This window comes from Kryptolebias marmoratus, linkage group LG15 (assembly GCF_001649575.2).
Source record: "Kryptolebias marmoratus isolate JLee-2015 linkage group LG15, ASM164957v2, whole genome shotgun sequence".
Taxonomy (NCBI): domain Eukaryota; kingdom Metazoa; phylum Chordata; class Actinopteri; order Cyprinodontiformes; family Rivulidae; genus Kryptolebias; species Kryptolebias marmoratus.
This window is the reverse complement of record NC_051444.1, coordinates 32,105,805-32,120,266: the sequence shown is the minus strand read 5'-3', so window position 1 is coordinate 32,120,266 and position 14,462 is coordinate 32,105,805. Positions and strand designations below refer to the sequence as shown.

The 14,462-nt window shown below is 38.0% G+C and overlaps 1 protein-coding gene across 1 annotated transcript in view; it reads left to right on the top strand.

Annotated features, from left to right (window-relative positions):
* Positions 1-9,655, top strand: part of shank2b (SH3 and multiple ankyrin repeat domains 2b) — a 370,640-nt gene extending 360,985 nt beyond the window's left edge. The window contains exon 23 of the mRNA XM_025008967.2: positions 6,487-9,655. Coding sequence (XP_024864735.1) covers positions 6,487-7,006 — 520 coding nt within the window. The 3' untranslated portion in view covers positions 7,007-9,655. The remainder of the gene's footprint in view (positions 1-6,486) is intronic.
* Positions 9,656-14,462: the final 4,807 nt, after the last annotated feature.

Genomic DNA, 14,462 nt, shown 5'->3' with positions numbered 1-14,462 from the left:
TTGCATGTTTTAGTGAAGAGTGATAACTTTGCAGCCTTTCTTTGTAGATTTGATAGTAAACGTGAAGTCGAGTTTTACGCCATTTACGTTTAGCCCTTCGACAGAGGATTTTCTCATTTCTTACAAGTGAGGTGTTTATCCAAGGTGATTTCTTTCTGCCAGATATAATTTTCAGTTTAACAGGGGCAACAGAATCTGTTATATCTATATTTGGAGAATAGGTTATATACCAGTTCATGTACTGGTTTACAGTCTGGAAGTGGGGTGCAGGAGTAGATTTGATTAAAAGTTTCAGCTGTGCTGTCTTTTAAAAGTTGTTTTGTGATAACATCTGTTTTTCTAAGCGAGTCAACATAGATTGTACTTTCAAAAACAACAGTAAAATGATCTGATAGAGCAACATCAATTACAGAGACTTTAAAGATAATTATACCTTTGCTGATAATCAAGTCGGGAGTGTGTCTAAGATAATGTGTCGGCTGTTTTACATGTTGAGTCAAACCAAAGTTTTGAAGTACATCATTCAGCTTTTTTGCCTCTCTGTCTATAGTGTTGTCAACATGGATGTTAAAGTCTCCCATAATTATTAGACAATCATAATCAATGCATATCATAGATAACAGCTCGCTAAAGTCATTGAAAAAAATTGACACATATTTTGGGGTTTTGTATACAGTTAGTGTCAGAGTTCGTTTGTGGCCTTTCACCTCGATTCCTAAATATTCAAGAGTCAAAATTTCCCAGGGAAGCCTTTCTACAATTTAATGAATCATGAAAGATTTCAGCAACCCCTACACCCCTTTTATATTTACGATTTTCACTCCAAAAAATTGTAATTAGGGGGTGCTGATTCAATGAGTACAGGTGTTTTATTGTTGTCATCCAGTCATGTTTCTGTGAGAATCATAGCATCAATATTGTTCTCAGTGATGAAGTCGTTAACTAAAAGTCCCTTTGCTGATATTCAGTGGTGGACGAAGTACTCAACTATAGTACTTGAGTAAAAGTATTAATACTCGTGGTCAAATCTTACTCAACTACAAGTAAAAGTTACTCGGTCAAAAATGTACCCAAGTTAAAGTACTGAAGTACTCACTTTTGAAAATACTTAATTATTCAAAAGTACATGCATTTAAAAGTACTTAAGTATTCAAAAGTAGAAGTTAAATTTCCAAATATTAGTTTGTTGCTGTATAATTTTCAGAGTAATTTTACAGAACCTTGTAATTTTCAGAAACCACCTGATGTATTGACGCTAGAACCACTCTGCTACAACTTTTACACCACCTGTAAAGAACTTCAGCATAAAAATGCCACAAAAAAAAAGGATTTTTTTTATCTAAAAACACACCAAACCAGAGAGTCTTGATTCTCCTCACACTTTCACTATGGAATAGAGGTTTAAGGTTGAATCTATTACCAAGAAGTAATGACTAGCTTCCTATATATGTAGTGGAGTCAAAAGTACAATATTTGATTTTGAAATGTAGTGGAGTGAAAGTTATAAGTTCCCCCCCAAAAAAATATTCAAGTGAAGTAAAGATTCTCAAAAAATGTACTTAAGTATAGCAATCAAGTAAATGTACTCCGTTACTGTCCACCACTGCTGATAGTGATCTTATATTTAACAGAGCCAGCTTAAGTGTCTTAGGGGTAGATAATTCCACAGCTTGAGGTTGCGTAAGACAGGGGAGTAGTCTGAGATTTGATTTTAGGGCACTGTGTTTTCTTGCTATTGTTCTATTAGTAATTCTAACAAGGATGCTCCTGTAGCTTACCGCCAGGGAGCCAGACGCTTTCGGGAGAGTGACAGGTTTATTAATGTCTGGGCCCCTGTCTCAGACATCAGAGATACAAAGTTGATGTTGGTCTGATTGTTTTGTTGGGCCATAATCAGGAGGTTCGAAACTCAAGTATGCTTTTTGGGAACTTAAGAGAGACGTTCCTAGCTGAACTTGTAGATCCATTTTCTCTGTAAAGTTAAGGAACATCGGCTGTATGGAGCTATCCTGTGTTCCAGTACTGTTCTGAGGGGACAGGTCCTGATCTTGTCTCACAGTCTGTGTTAGTGACGTGTTTTCAGCTGGAGTCCTGGAAGATAGCTGGTTATCAGTTTGTTTAGAAACTGTGGGCACCTCCTGAGCTGAGGCGCTGACTTCAGTGTCCTGGATTGGGGGAGATGTCCTTGTGTAATTAGCAGCATTGAAGATGTTGGCAGTGAAAAGTTTTTTTCCCTCTTTATTTAGGCCGACTCCGTCTTGTTTGTATAAGTGACGGTGTTCCCAGAAGATTTTGTGATTGTCAATAAAGTTCATGGATTTGGGACTGTTCTGTAACATCCGACACGGTGTCCTTGGGGAAACAGAGTACCTTTGTTTTATTTTTGTTACAGAGATGATGAATACTATTTACTGCAGAATCCCTGACAATAAGGACTTTTGGCATTAGTTTTGGTTTCTGGGTCACTTTAGGAGGTGGTCGTGTTGGTCTTGTCTCATACCTCTTGTTGATGTTTGGAGGAGAGGTGTCAGTTGTAGGCTCCTGCTGCAGCATAGAAAACCTGTTTGTCATTGGAATTCCAGAAGAGTTTAGTCAGTTTCCTGCTGGAAACATGACAGGATGTGTTAGGGCTCGAGCTGGCTGATTTGCCCTTGGTACCGGAGTCAAGGAAGGTGGAATCATGTCAGCTGCAGCTGTATGTTGTCCTTTCTTTGGTGCTGATGTTGATGAGGGGATGTTTCGGCTCAGTGCTGGCCACTCTGTATCATTTGTATCATCTAAAAACAACAGCACTGGAAGGAGCATAATATGACATGAAGAGAATATGAATACTTTTAGATATCTAGGGAAAGTAAATTAAAAATTAAATTAACCTTTATCATAATTATGATCATGATTCTTGGTTATGTTAGGCCAGCAGAGAAGGCCTTGCTGGCCCTGACGGCCCACCACTGCCTGATAGATGAGGTAAAGACTAGTCTAAATGCAACCAAGAACAGAGTGGAGTTCTTCTATCTAAATACAACTTCAGTCTCTTTCCTAGTCGTTCATTCAGATGTTGTTTTATAAACCTTTGTATTGTTTCAGTTTTACATCACATGCCTATTCTAGCAGAAATAGGATCATTCCTACTGGAAGTGCACCAGATGTGCTACAGCTTGCTGCTCCTGCTATTTGTGCTTGATATTTCTGTTGATTTAAAATACCATTTTCAAAAATTTCATAGTCATGCTTCAATCAGTTGGTACAGTTGTTGGTGAACCTTCTTCATGATGTTGGCTGTTTTTGAGGCCCACGTAAAGTCATCGGACATGTGCAGGCCCAAATATTTAGCTGTTTTCACCTGCTTCATGGCTTCTCCTCCAATTATTTGGGTGGGGATAAGCTCTTCTGCTGAAGTCCACTACCATCACTTTAGTCTTTGCTTCATTGATGTTCAGGTTATTCACCTTAAACAACATATTACAGAGCTGCTGTGCTGACTCCTTTCACCACTGTGTGGTGGAGAGTGTCCTAATGTTTTCTGAGGTTGACAAGAAGGAGCCTCAAAGAGTGATTAGATCAGCTCAAAAAAAGATCAACAGCAGCTTCCCTTCACTCGAAGACATTTACACTAGGATATGCAGAACCAGAGCAAAGAACATTATGATGGACACCACTCATCCAGCTCATAAACTGTCCCCATTTGCAACAGTGACTAATTGTTACATCTTCACTGTAACACCATTCAAGCCCAAAAAACAAGGCCGGGGAGCAGCTTCTTCCCTGAGGTTGTAAAGTCTCATTGACTCTTACATTAAAACTACTCTCTGGACCAGATTTTAGGTCTTCAGGTTATTTATTTATTCTTGGTTGGTCTGAGAAACACATTTCATTCTTCCTTGTTAATGAATGATTTATAAGTCAAATGTGAATCTACTTAAATATCACATTGCTATAATATAATATATTCTCTCCATAATATAATATAATACAATATAATATAATATAATATAATATAATATAATATAATATAATATAATATAATATAATATAATATAATATAATTGTTTTCTGGACTGGGACAACTTCTGCATACTTTCAGCTTCAGTATTTCAGCCATTCTGGCATCAAAGTGTTCAATTTGTTCAGGTCATTACAGCTTTGACTTTTGTTTTTTGTAACATTAGCTTTTTGTCTTCTCGTACATTCTTACGTATCTTATTTTTGTTTCTCTCTAAGGCAGTATTTCACTGAGCTGTGACTGTTGGAAGACTATTTGGTGGCTTCAGTCTTGAACTGTACTCTGAGTGTTTGCAACTGATGAGCTGTAGGGCTGCATTTGGCCTTTTTTGAGTGCATGACTTACCTAACTGCATTCTCGGCTGCACATTATTTTGTTGCCCACCCTGCCCACATCATACACACCCAGGCTTGTTTTATTAGTGGCTATCCTACTTTTATGATTTAATATGCTGGAGTGCTCACTAAAAATGGAGATGGGCAGATTTAGACCAGTTTCTCAATAATAATTGTTTTTCAGCAGTGGTTTTTAGACCAGGATTATTGCCTTGGATGTTTTCTGTCAGTGGACAGCTCCTGTGCAGGAGTAAAAATACAGCTCTAGTTCTCTTGAGATGAGTTTGAGATACCCACGATGACTTTGTGGCTATTTCAAGAGTAAAGTTGTCAAACAGATTTTTTGAACATTTTTAAAACTCTGTTGTAGCAGCTGTGGCTACAGTGTAGCTTACTGCCATCAGTGTGTGAATGTGTGAATGAATGGGTGAATGATAGTAGTGTGAAGCGCTTTGGGGTCCTCGGACTAGATAAAGCGCAATACAAGTGCAAGCTATTAACCATTTACCATTCAACTTACGTTCATCTGTTTCAACTAATTTAGGAAAGTCATTCAGTGCTCAGCTTTCATACTGCATTTTCACAGAAAATAGTTTTTCTAGTTTGAATCCTGATGCACAAATACACATAAGGAAAGTGAGAGAACACAACCAAATGTGTTGACAGACACTCCGTTTAAAATCATTTTTTATGTACAAGATACTGATTTAATATCTGTGTTGTTGATCGTTTGAAGATAAATGATGACATTTTCATTTAAAATTATTATCAGCTAAAACACCAAAAGGTTGCCAGGCTGTTTTAAAATATATTGGTTTTTGTGCCCAAATGTAGCATACCAAAACAATCTAAGAACAAACTCCAGCTAAAGTTAATTATAGTTTTAAAGTCTGTGTACTTAAACAACAGAATATTTCTTATTTGCTGTTCTTCTCTTCATAGAATAATGGGAGCCCTGACATGGAGAGGCTACCTTGTTAATTAACTAAGCTTTAACCCTGTGACTGGATGTTTATTTGCTAAGAGAGCTGAGCTATGAAAATAGCATTCCTTGAAGGAATGGAAATCACCCACCATCTTGGATGCTAATGTTTTAATCAAAGATGTGGCTTGATCTGTTAGTATCTGGAATACATGCTGGGGATAAAACTCAGCGACTACCACACTAAATTTTAATAGAATCTGTAAAAATTACTGAGTTATAGTCATTTGTCTGCTAAGGTTGATTAGCTGTTTTGGTCATCTTGAACTGGGTTGACTCTAAAAGTGAGTCAGTTGTAGATGTACATTCAATTATTATTTTCTGGTAGTTTCTTTAAAATTTGTCCAGTGGTTCATGAGATATTTTGCTAAACAGACAAACACACACATAGGCAATTACATGATCACCTGCCTTTAAATGATCATCTGTGAGCAGTTTTTTATTACCTTATTTAAATCAAGATAGACATTTTCTGCATTTGTTCTTCACATTTGAAATTTTGTAAAGAAAAACTGTTTTTCAGTTAATTAAAAGTTAAAGAGTTTTTAAAATGACATTTGTGTGCTCTACAAACTTCAGAACAGTATATTGTGAATATTTTTGCCAGTATTTTTCAAATTTATATTGTTAACAGAGAAAAAAAATAATATTTTAGTCTTCTAAGCAGCATTCAGTTTTTTAAATAAGAGTCACAAATCTTCATTGATCTGACAATCTAAATGTAAAAATTACATAATAAAAAAACAATAAAAATGTGTAAAAATAGCTGCTGACAGAAAATAAAAATAGCTTTGTTTTGCTTCCACCTTGTGTTCATATGCGGCATTACATCATATAATCTTTTCAGTCAAAGCAATTTATAAAACTTTCAGCTTGTGTTTTTATGTTTTAACTTATTATTACCCAAATCATCAGTAAAATGAGACACAGATTTAGGATTAATTCTTCACGAGGAAAAAAAAACAACTCACTTGATTTGTTTCTTTCTTGTGTTCTTGTGTTTCTTCCGGTGTTTCCAAAAGTGCTAAACTCTCTTAGATGCATCTTCAACCTGAGAATGAGAAGTTTTAAGAAAATGTAAAATTCTTATAAAATAAATGCCATTGGTTTTGTTTGTTAAGCTGCAATGATCCTAACTAAACTGTGCTCTCCTCTCTGACCCACAGGCCCCCCACAGATGACTCAGGAATGCGTAACAACACTGCCACCCTCACCTCCACACCGCCCAGCAGTCTCCCATCCCAAGCGCACCCCTGCAGCCCACCAGACTCTGCCTCCTCCCTCACCCCCTGCTCCTCACTGCCCCCATCTGTGTCGCCAACCCTCACCGATGTCTTTGGCCTGCCCACCCCTCCCATGGGCAGCAGTGGCGGCTACAGCCTGAGCTCGTCATGTGGCGGTAGCGGGAGCTCACGCTCTCCTTCGCCACTCACACTGATGCAAGCAGTGGCAGCCTCGGGAAAGCCCTTTGCCTCAAAGTCCATGGAACTGTGGAGCAAACATGACGTGGCCGACTGGCTGGAGAGCCTGAATCTGGGGGAGCACAAGGAGGCCTTCCTGGACAACGAGATCGAGGGCGCCCACCTGCCGTCACTGCAGAAAGAGGACCTGATAGACCTGGGCGTAACCAGAGTGGGCCACCGCATGAACATCGAGAGGGCCCTGAAACTCCTGCAGGACAGATAAACCCTGTGGAGACTGAGAGTGACGCAGAGAGTCTGGCTTGAGGAGGAGGGAAGACGGTGTTTCCAATCACTTAACCAACCTCTTCATCAGATACAAATTCAAGTTGCAGGAAAGTTTTGCCCACGCTGAAGCTGCCTCTTGCCGTTGACATCCTCCTTCATCACCTTCATCAGTGTTCTGGTTTGTCCTCCTCCTTCTAATCTCTAAGGAGGGTATGGGGGCCTGAGGAAGTGCAAGAATCAGCTGCTGTGTCACATGACAGGAGGACTGACTGACGGACTGTTCAGAGAACTCTAGAATGCTTCAGACTCTGGATAACAAAACAAATTTACTCAACTGGAGGTTTATTTCACACAAAGACTCGTGCTCACTCCCTGCTTTGGAATACTTAAGACTTTTTCCGTACACCTGTTGTGGGTGCACAAAGAACCAGCTGAGCTGGTCGTCAATCCTTTTCTATCTTTGCTAGAGTTTGTTCAGAGAATATTTCTTCACTAGAGTCCTAACGGAGTTATATTTCTGGCTGCATCTGAGGTTGTAGAGAAAAATTTGAGATACACTTTTTTTTGTTGCTTTTCACCTGTTTGTGTCAAAATAAGAGTCTCGGCTCCACACACAGACACATACACACAGTTTATACACAGTGCAACCTATTGAGAAATTGCACACTTTATTTACACTCTGAACATGCACAAACCCAAACACACTATAGTTGTGACTTTCATCTGAGAGGAGGTGTGGATGATGATGATCATCATCATCATCATCATCTCAGGAGCTCCATTGCAGCAAGTACCACATCATGAGGAAAAGTGAGGTGAGGACACCAGATGAACGTTGGATTGAGAAAATTCTCATGCTTGCACTTAAAAAAGGATGTTCCTGTTCTCTCTTAGCTTTTCCTTCAGCTTTGTGTGTGTGTATGTGTGTTAATGTTTGACCCAAAAAGAATCACTGCGGCCCATTTAGCTGTTTCCATAGATCTACTATATAGGCCACAGTATAGAGGAAGTAGAACAGTTCCTTTTGTACTTCATCGTGTCAGCTCTTCCACCTCACTAGTACCAGGTCAGTAACGTGACTCCACCCATGGTGATGCTGATGTGTTAAACACCAGTGTAGAAGTGTTACTCACTGAGGTTTTTTTAGACACAATGTTCCATGGCACATTTAGAAGAAACATTTTGGGAAATACAGTTAAAGAGAGGAAAAACAACTAAACTATATTTGATATGTTTATTCTAAAAAAAATAAGCTTATAGAGACCTGTAAGCACGCCTGTTAAACCCAGTTACAATTCATTCCAATTATAATACAATGCATTCCTATACAGTGCATTATGAAATGCAACTAGTACCAGTTATCTGTCTAAAGAAGTCAGCAGATTGCCTCAAATCTTCACTTTGCCACAATCTACCAACCTGAGCAGCACATTGGTAGCAGTGGAAAGGAAAAACTCCCTTTTAACAGGAAAAAAAAATCTCTAGTAGAACCAGGATAAGCAGCTAATTGCCTCTGCCAGCTGGGGTTTGAGAGGACAGAAAAGAGACAGATAAAAACAGGAAGTGGTCCAGGTCCAGTTTCTATGGGAAGAAAAACGAAAAATGTTAATGATAGCAATAATTACAAATACTAACATGAAGAGTAGAGCAAGTAAAAACAGCAGCAGAGAGGAAATGTGGTCAGTTTGTCTTCTCGCAGTCTATAGCAAACGGAACTAAGGGATAGCTCAGGAAACCCAAGTCAACCCTAACTATAGGATTGATCAAAAAAGAAAATCTTAAGTCTAGTCTTAAAAGTAGACAGGGTGTCAGCCTCACAGACAGAAACAGGAAGTTGGTTCCACAAGAGAGGAGCCTGATAACTGAAAGCTCTGCCTTCTGTTCTACTTTTGGAAACTCTAGGAACCACAAGTAAACCTGCAGTTTGTGAACACATACCAACATATTGCCTTTCAACCAATCAATGTCCTTAAAGAAATGAAAAAGGTCACCAGTGCATAATTTTTGGGGGGAAGGGGGGAAGAGGGGGGGGGGACCTCTTTTTTTTATTTTATTTTACTGTTTTTCCTTTCAGTCTTTCAGTTTCCTGCCTGTGATTGGTCCTCTAAGTTTACATGAACAATCACAGATCTCGAGTCAGAAATCCTGGGTTGATTGACCAAGTTGATAACCAGCTTTGTAGTACCATTGGCAGTTTCTTATTGTTAGTGTTATTTTCCCAGGTCTCTTAAAGAAGAGTGGGCCAAAATTCTTCTGCAACAATGTAAGAGACTGATAAGGTCAAACAGAAAACAACAACAGAGAGTTGTAAACTAGCTATTTTTTGTCTTGGGACTGAAAGTGGGTGTGCTTGTTACATTACTGAGTACAAACAGAAACAGATTTTAATGGTAATAGTAAAGCTTTGTGGAGATAAGGGGACCATCCTTTTACACCTCAGTGTAAAAAGAAGACAGAAATATATTTCCATCATTGTGTTTTCATCAGTTCTGTTTTGGCTGACCAACTTTCTCATCTTTTGTTGTTTTAATAGCACAAATTACACCAAAATCTACATCTGGAACCATTGCAGTTGCCACCAAAAATAACGGGGTACTTTCTCTCTCCCATCCTCCATATTGTAGGAGTTTTTATATATATATATATATATATATATATATATATATATATATATATATATATTTTTGTTTACAAGAACCAAGCAGTAATATTCTTTCATTCTCCACTCCGTTTAGCCACAGTAAACTTATTTATACAATGCTAACAGAAGGAAATGAGTACTAGTTTTTTTAAAATTATTATTAATCCATCCATCCATCCATTCTCTTCCGCTTATCCGGGGTCGGGTCGCGGGGGTAGCAGCCTAAGCAGGGAGACCCAGACTTCCCTCTCCCCAGCCACTTGGGCCAGCTCCTCCGGGGGAATCCCAAGGCGTTCCCAGGCCAGCAGAGAAACATAGTCCCTCCAGCGTGTCCTGGGTCTTCCTCTGGGCCTCCTCCCGGTGGGACGTGCCCGGAACACCTCACCAGGGAGGCGTCCAGGAGGCATCCTAACCAGATGCCTGAGCCACCTCAACTGGCTCCTCTCGACGTGGAGGAGCAGCGGCTCTACTCTGAGTCCCTCCCGGATGACCGAGCTTCTCACCCTTTCTCTAAGGGAGAGCCCAGACACCCTGCGGAGGAAACTCATTTCCTCTATTTCCTCTATAACTATTATTATTAATATTATTGTTATTCATTGTTTCTGTTTGTTGGCTGCCTTATAACCATGTCTCATACGTACCTATAAAAAGTGATGTTTTATGATGCCAGTTTGTCTTACAGTACATAAACTAAAACTCAGGAATTATATATTATGTTTAAAAGAAATCATAGAAATGTTTAGTTGTGTATTTATATAGTTTACAAAGCCATTGGACACATCAAGTCATTATTTAGCTTTTTTATGAGAAGCTGAATTCAGTGGGCAGTTCGCTTATTTTAGCCTAACTTAGTTTAGCTTAGCATGAAAGGCAGGAATAAACCAAAGTTAGCCTCCAGTACCTCTAAATTGTAACTAATATTAGTTAGGATCAAACTGTAACTTGTTTCAATAGTTACCACTTAAAAGTTTCTGATAATTCATATTAAAGTTATTATTTCATTTATCATTAAAATCAAATTTGAATATGATGCCATTAAACCTTTGGGGAAGTTCATAAACAGGAATCTGATGAGTCACTTGTCACGACCAGCTGCTAGCCTTATGTATGTTGTTATTTATTTATTTAGCTTGAGCCGGTTTTACATGCATCTTACAGCATAGAAACTGAAACACAATTTCCTTCAAACCTCCTCACAGTAAGAGAATTAAAACACATACTGCATGCTGAACTTCATTTAAAGCCAGTTAGTTAGAGATGTCCCAATCCAGGTTTTTTGGCTCCATATACAATCCAATGTTTTTAATGATTAGTGTAGCTGATACTGATCTGATACCTATATTTTCAAAGCATTAGAAAAATGCAACTAGTACTACTTCTGTTTTTATTTTGCTTTATAACATGACCAACAATGTTGCTTGGCATTTGTAACAAACCTACCCTATGAGTGTGAGACATTAAAATAATCTACAGATTAAGAAGAAATAAAACTATGTAGCTATCTGAGCTCAACATTCAATAGAATAATATTGAAATATTTTTCCGTTTTTCTTTGAAAGTGCTTGTAGTGAACTTCACAAAACAAAAGTACCTAAACTGGCGCAAGAATACAAAAAAAAAAACATTACTATAAGGCCCTACATTCTATTATAGCTTGTTTGAACTTAAATATGCAACTTGTACACTTTTAGTTGGTTCTTAAAATGATCATTTAAAAATAAATAACCAAGTTGCTCTTTGTCAAACTAAAGCGCTGGTACTGAACCTTCCACAACAAAAAACAAAGTGAAAAGTGTTCTCACCCTGTGGACATGGTTGCATAGTGTTGCATCTTGGATAATGGCAGTCGTAAAGTGTGATGACCCTGAAAACTGACGTAAAAACTGGATTGGCTCAATCACGTGACTAAATCTGATTCTACCAGATTCTTAAACAATGGCCATATCGGCAACCGATACTGAGTGCCCGATCAGGACATCCCTAGTTACAGTGGCTAACAAAGATGTTGTTGCTGTTCGTAAAAACAACAGTCCTGTTAAAAGTGGAGTAAGTCACTTCCTTCCATTTGATCTAGCTCCATCTGAATTCTGTCAACAGCCAAAAAAGACGGAAACGACTGCACCTCTTCATAGAACCACAGTGTTGGTTTACATGTTGCCATTAAAATGGATTATATTATATATATTTTTAAAAAGTAAATAACAAAATCAAATGTTATTGTTGGGAGGTTTTAAAAATGGTGGGTGTCTTCTGAAGGAGATGCTCTCATGATTGATGTTGCTCTATGGCCAATCAGTGGCCTGACCTTAGAACCCTTGAGTAGGTTCTAGAAATGAGCTGAAAGTGGATGGGACCACCCAATGGAAAGACTCAGGTCAACCTGGCACAGGTTGACCTGAGTAGGGATGAGGAAAGCCCATGAAAAAGGCACCAGACCAGTGTTTGGCCATGTTTGTCCAGTCTAATGAAGTTTAGTTCCTTTAGTTTTTCTGTATAACACTGAGCTTTGAACTTTGCTTGTCTGACAGGCCACAATATTTGAGCATCTACAAGCTTCCAAGCACTGCTGTAGTCTCTTTTAAAACCTGTTTTTTTTAGCAAACACATCAGGGGTTGCATTTACTACCTGTCAAAATGGAGGGGATGTTTTCTCTCAGAAAGAGGAGGAGCTTTGCACAGAGGTTAAGTAACCAGATGTTTTGCCCTTGTCTTTCAGAATTAGAATTATATTTATTGGCCAAGTGTGTAAAGAACACACAACATTTGTTTGGGGCTGACAGCGTATCTCAGGTAGTATAGATCAATACAACACAATACCTTTAAGTACAATCCTATACAATAAGTCATATTTACAGATATTGCATAGTATGCAAGCAGTGTGCTTAGAATGAGTAAAAAGTACAGCGTGCAATATGAATCATTTAGATTGCTTGATGTTACATGAAGTAAGATAAAAATGTAAAAGGTAAAACAGAGACTAGTTTGTTGTTTAAAAGGGTGATGGCTTATGGGAAAAAAAAAACTTCTTATGGCATCTAGTTCTGGTCTGCAGACTTCTGGATCTCCTGCAGGGTGAGAGAAGATTAAAAAGTCATTATCCAGGGTGTGAGGGATCAGAATTAGTTTTTCCTGTTTGTTTCCTGGTTTTTGAGGTGTACAAGTCCTGGATGAAGGGCAGGAGAGCTCCAATAATGATGTTTCTGCTATCCTCACAGTTAGTTGCAGTCTGTTTCTGTTGTGTTTGCTCTCTGCTTCAAACCACATTGTGATGGAGGAGCACAGGACTGATTCAATGATGTGTAAAAGTGGATCAGCATGTAAGTTGCATCAAATTTGTCCTGCAGACTAATTATCCTGCAGCATATTTGTTTGTTTAATAATTGACAGTTGTTGACTTTTGTTTAAAAGTTTTCCAGCAGTAAAAACACCTCATCTGTCACAAATCTGTCATGCAAAAAGTTTATCTTATTGCATTCACTATCTTTAAATTAAAAACAAATGTGTAAATAAATGAATTTTTAATGAGTTTTACATGTAATGATTTTAGTGGACAGTAGCTACCAGGCCTTTTGCAATATTAAGAAAACATAAAATTGTCATATTATTGATGAATATTGCATATTTTTCTCAGTCCGTTTTTTTTTCTTAAGTCATCACAATGCTGACTCCATTTGATTACCAAATAACTGCATGCAGTTTGTATTTATTGCAATGACAATATGATGTACAGCCCTAAAAGATGCAACACAAAAATGGCTTTATAAATGACATCAAGTGACTAAATTCCAACATGGTCAATTCTGCTTTAATGGTCCTTAGATTTAGTGAAAATTATGAAAATCAAGTAAGGTAAAACACTAAAGTAGATTCAGTTTGAAGGCAATATGATGTGTTTTATCAAACAAAAAAAGATGCGGAACAAAGAAAAACCATGAGGTATGTTAGTGGGTAAAATCAGTATAGAAGGTTATCTTGTATGCGTGAATAATGTCCTGATGCATGTGATGTTAGGATCAGAAAGGAAGCAAAATGAGCCAGTAAAAGAGCTCAAACTAAAGACAGGAAAGTGGGGTTTTTATGAGGTCAGCCAGAGTTCTGCTTCCACTGCTGCAGCATAGAAATATTAGACTGGAAAACACCATCCCATAATGTAAAACAGCAAATAAGTTTATTGATCAGAAGTTGTAAGAAAACATTGTCTGTATTTCCCAAAATGTTGATTTATTCATGGTTCCAGCTGCACTTAGTTCCATTTAAATAAAGAGGTGAGGTCAGTAGGACATTTTAAGATCTCAGCTATTTAGAATAGTTGAATTTTTTGTTACAGAATTTAAACTTAAAAGTCAATTTCAAAAGGACTTAAAGTGACATTTTATCATCATTTAATTAGCATAAAGCCTATCTGAACACTTGCATTGAATTTTACTTTTACTTACATGTACCCAGAAAATTTATCAAAACAAAAGTCCTGTTTCAGAGTCTGGGTTTGAATATTTTATTTGTTTTGTAAGAACAGCTGGGGTGGAACAAAAAGAGAGCCTCAGCCTGTAAACACTGAGGTGTTGTTTAAGGTGGTGCTATGTCCCTGGCTGCAACCGTTGGAAACTAGTTGGTGACTCAAAATTGTGAGATAGGTTGGAAATGCCTGTGACAAAATTGAGATGACACAACTCTGCAACTATTATGGGAAAAATTGTCACACAAGATTTTTGAGCACATTCAAAATTCCAGCGACAAAATTGCAAGCCTTGAAAACTCACCAAGGAAACTGAGAACCCCTGCAAAGGTTCTTGAGACTCCCTCCTGAACATCG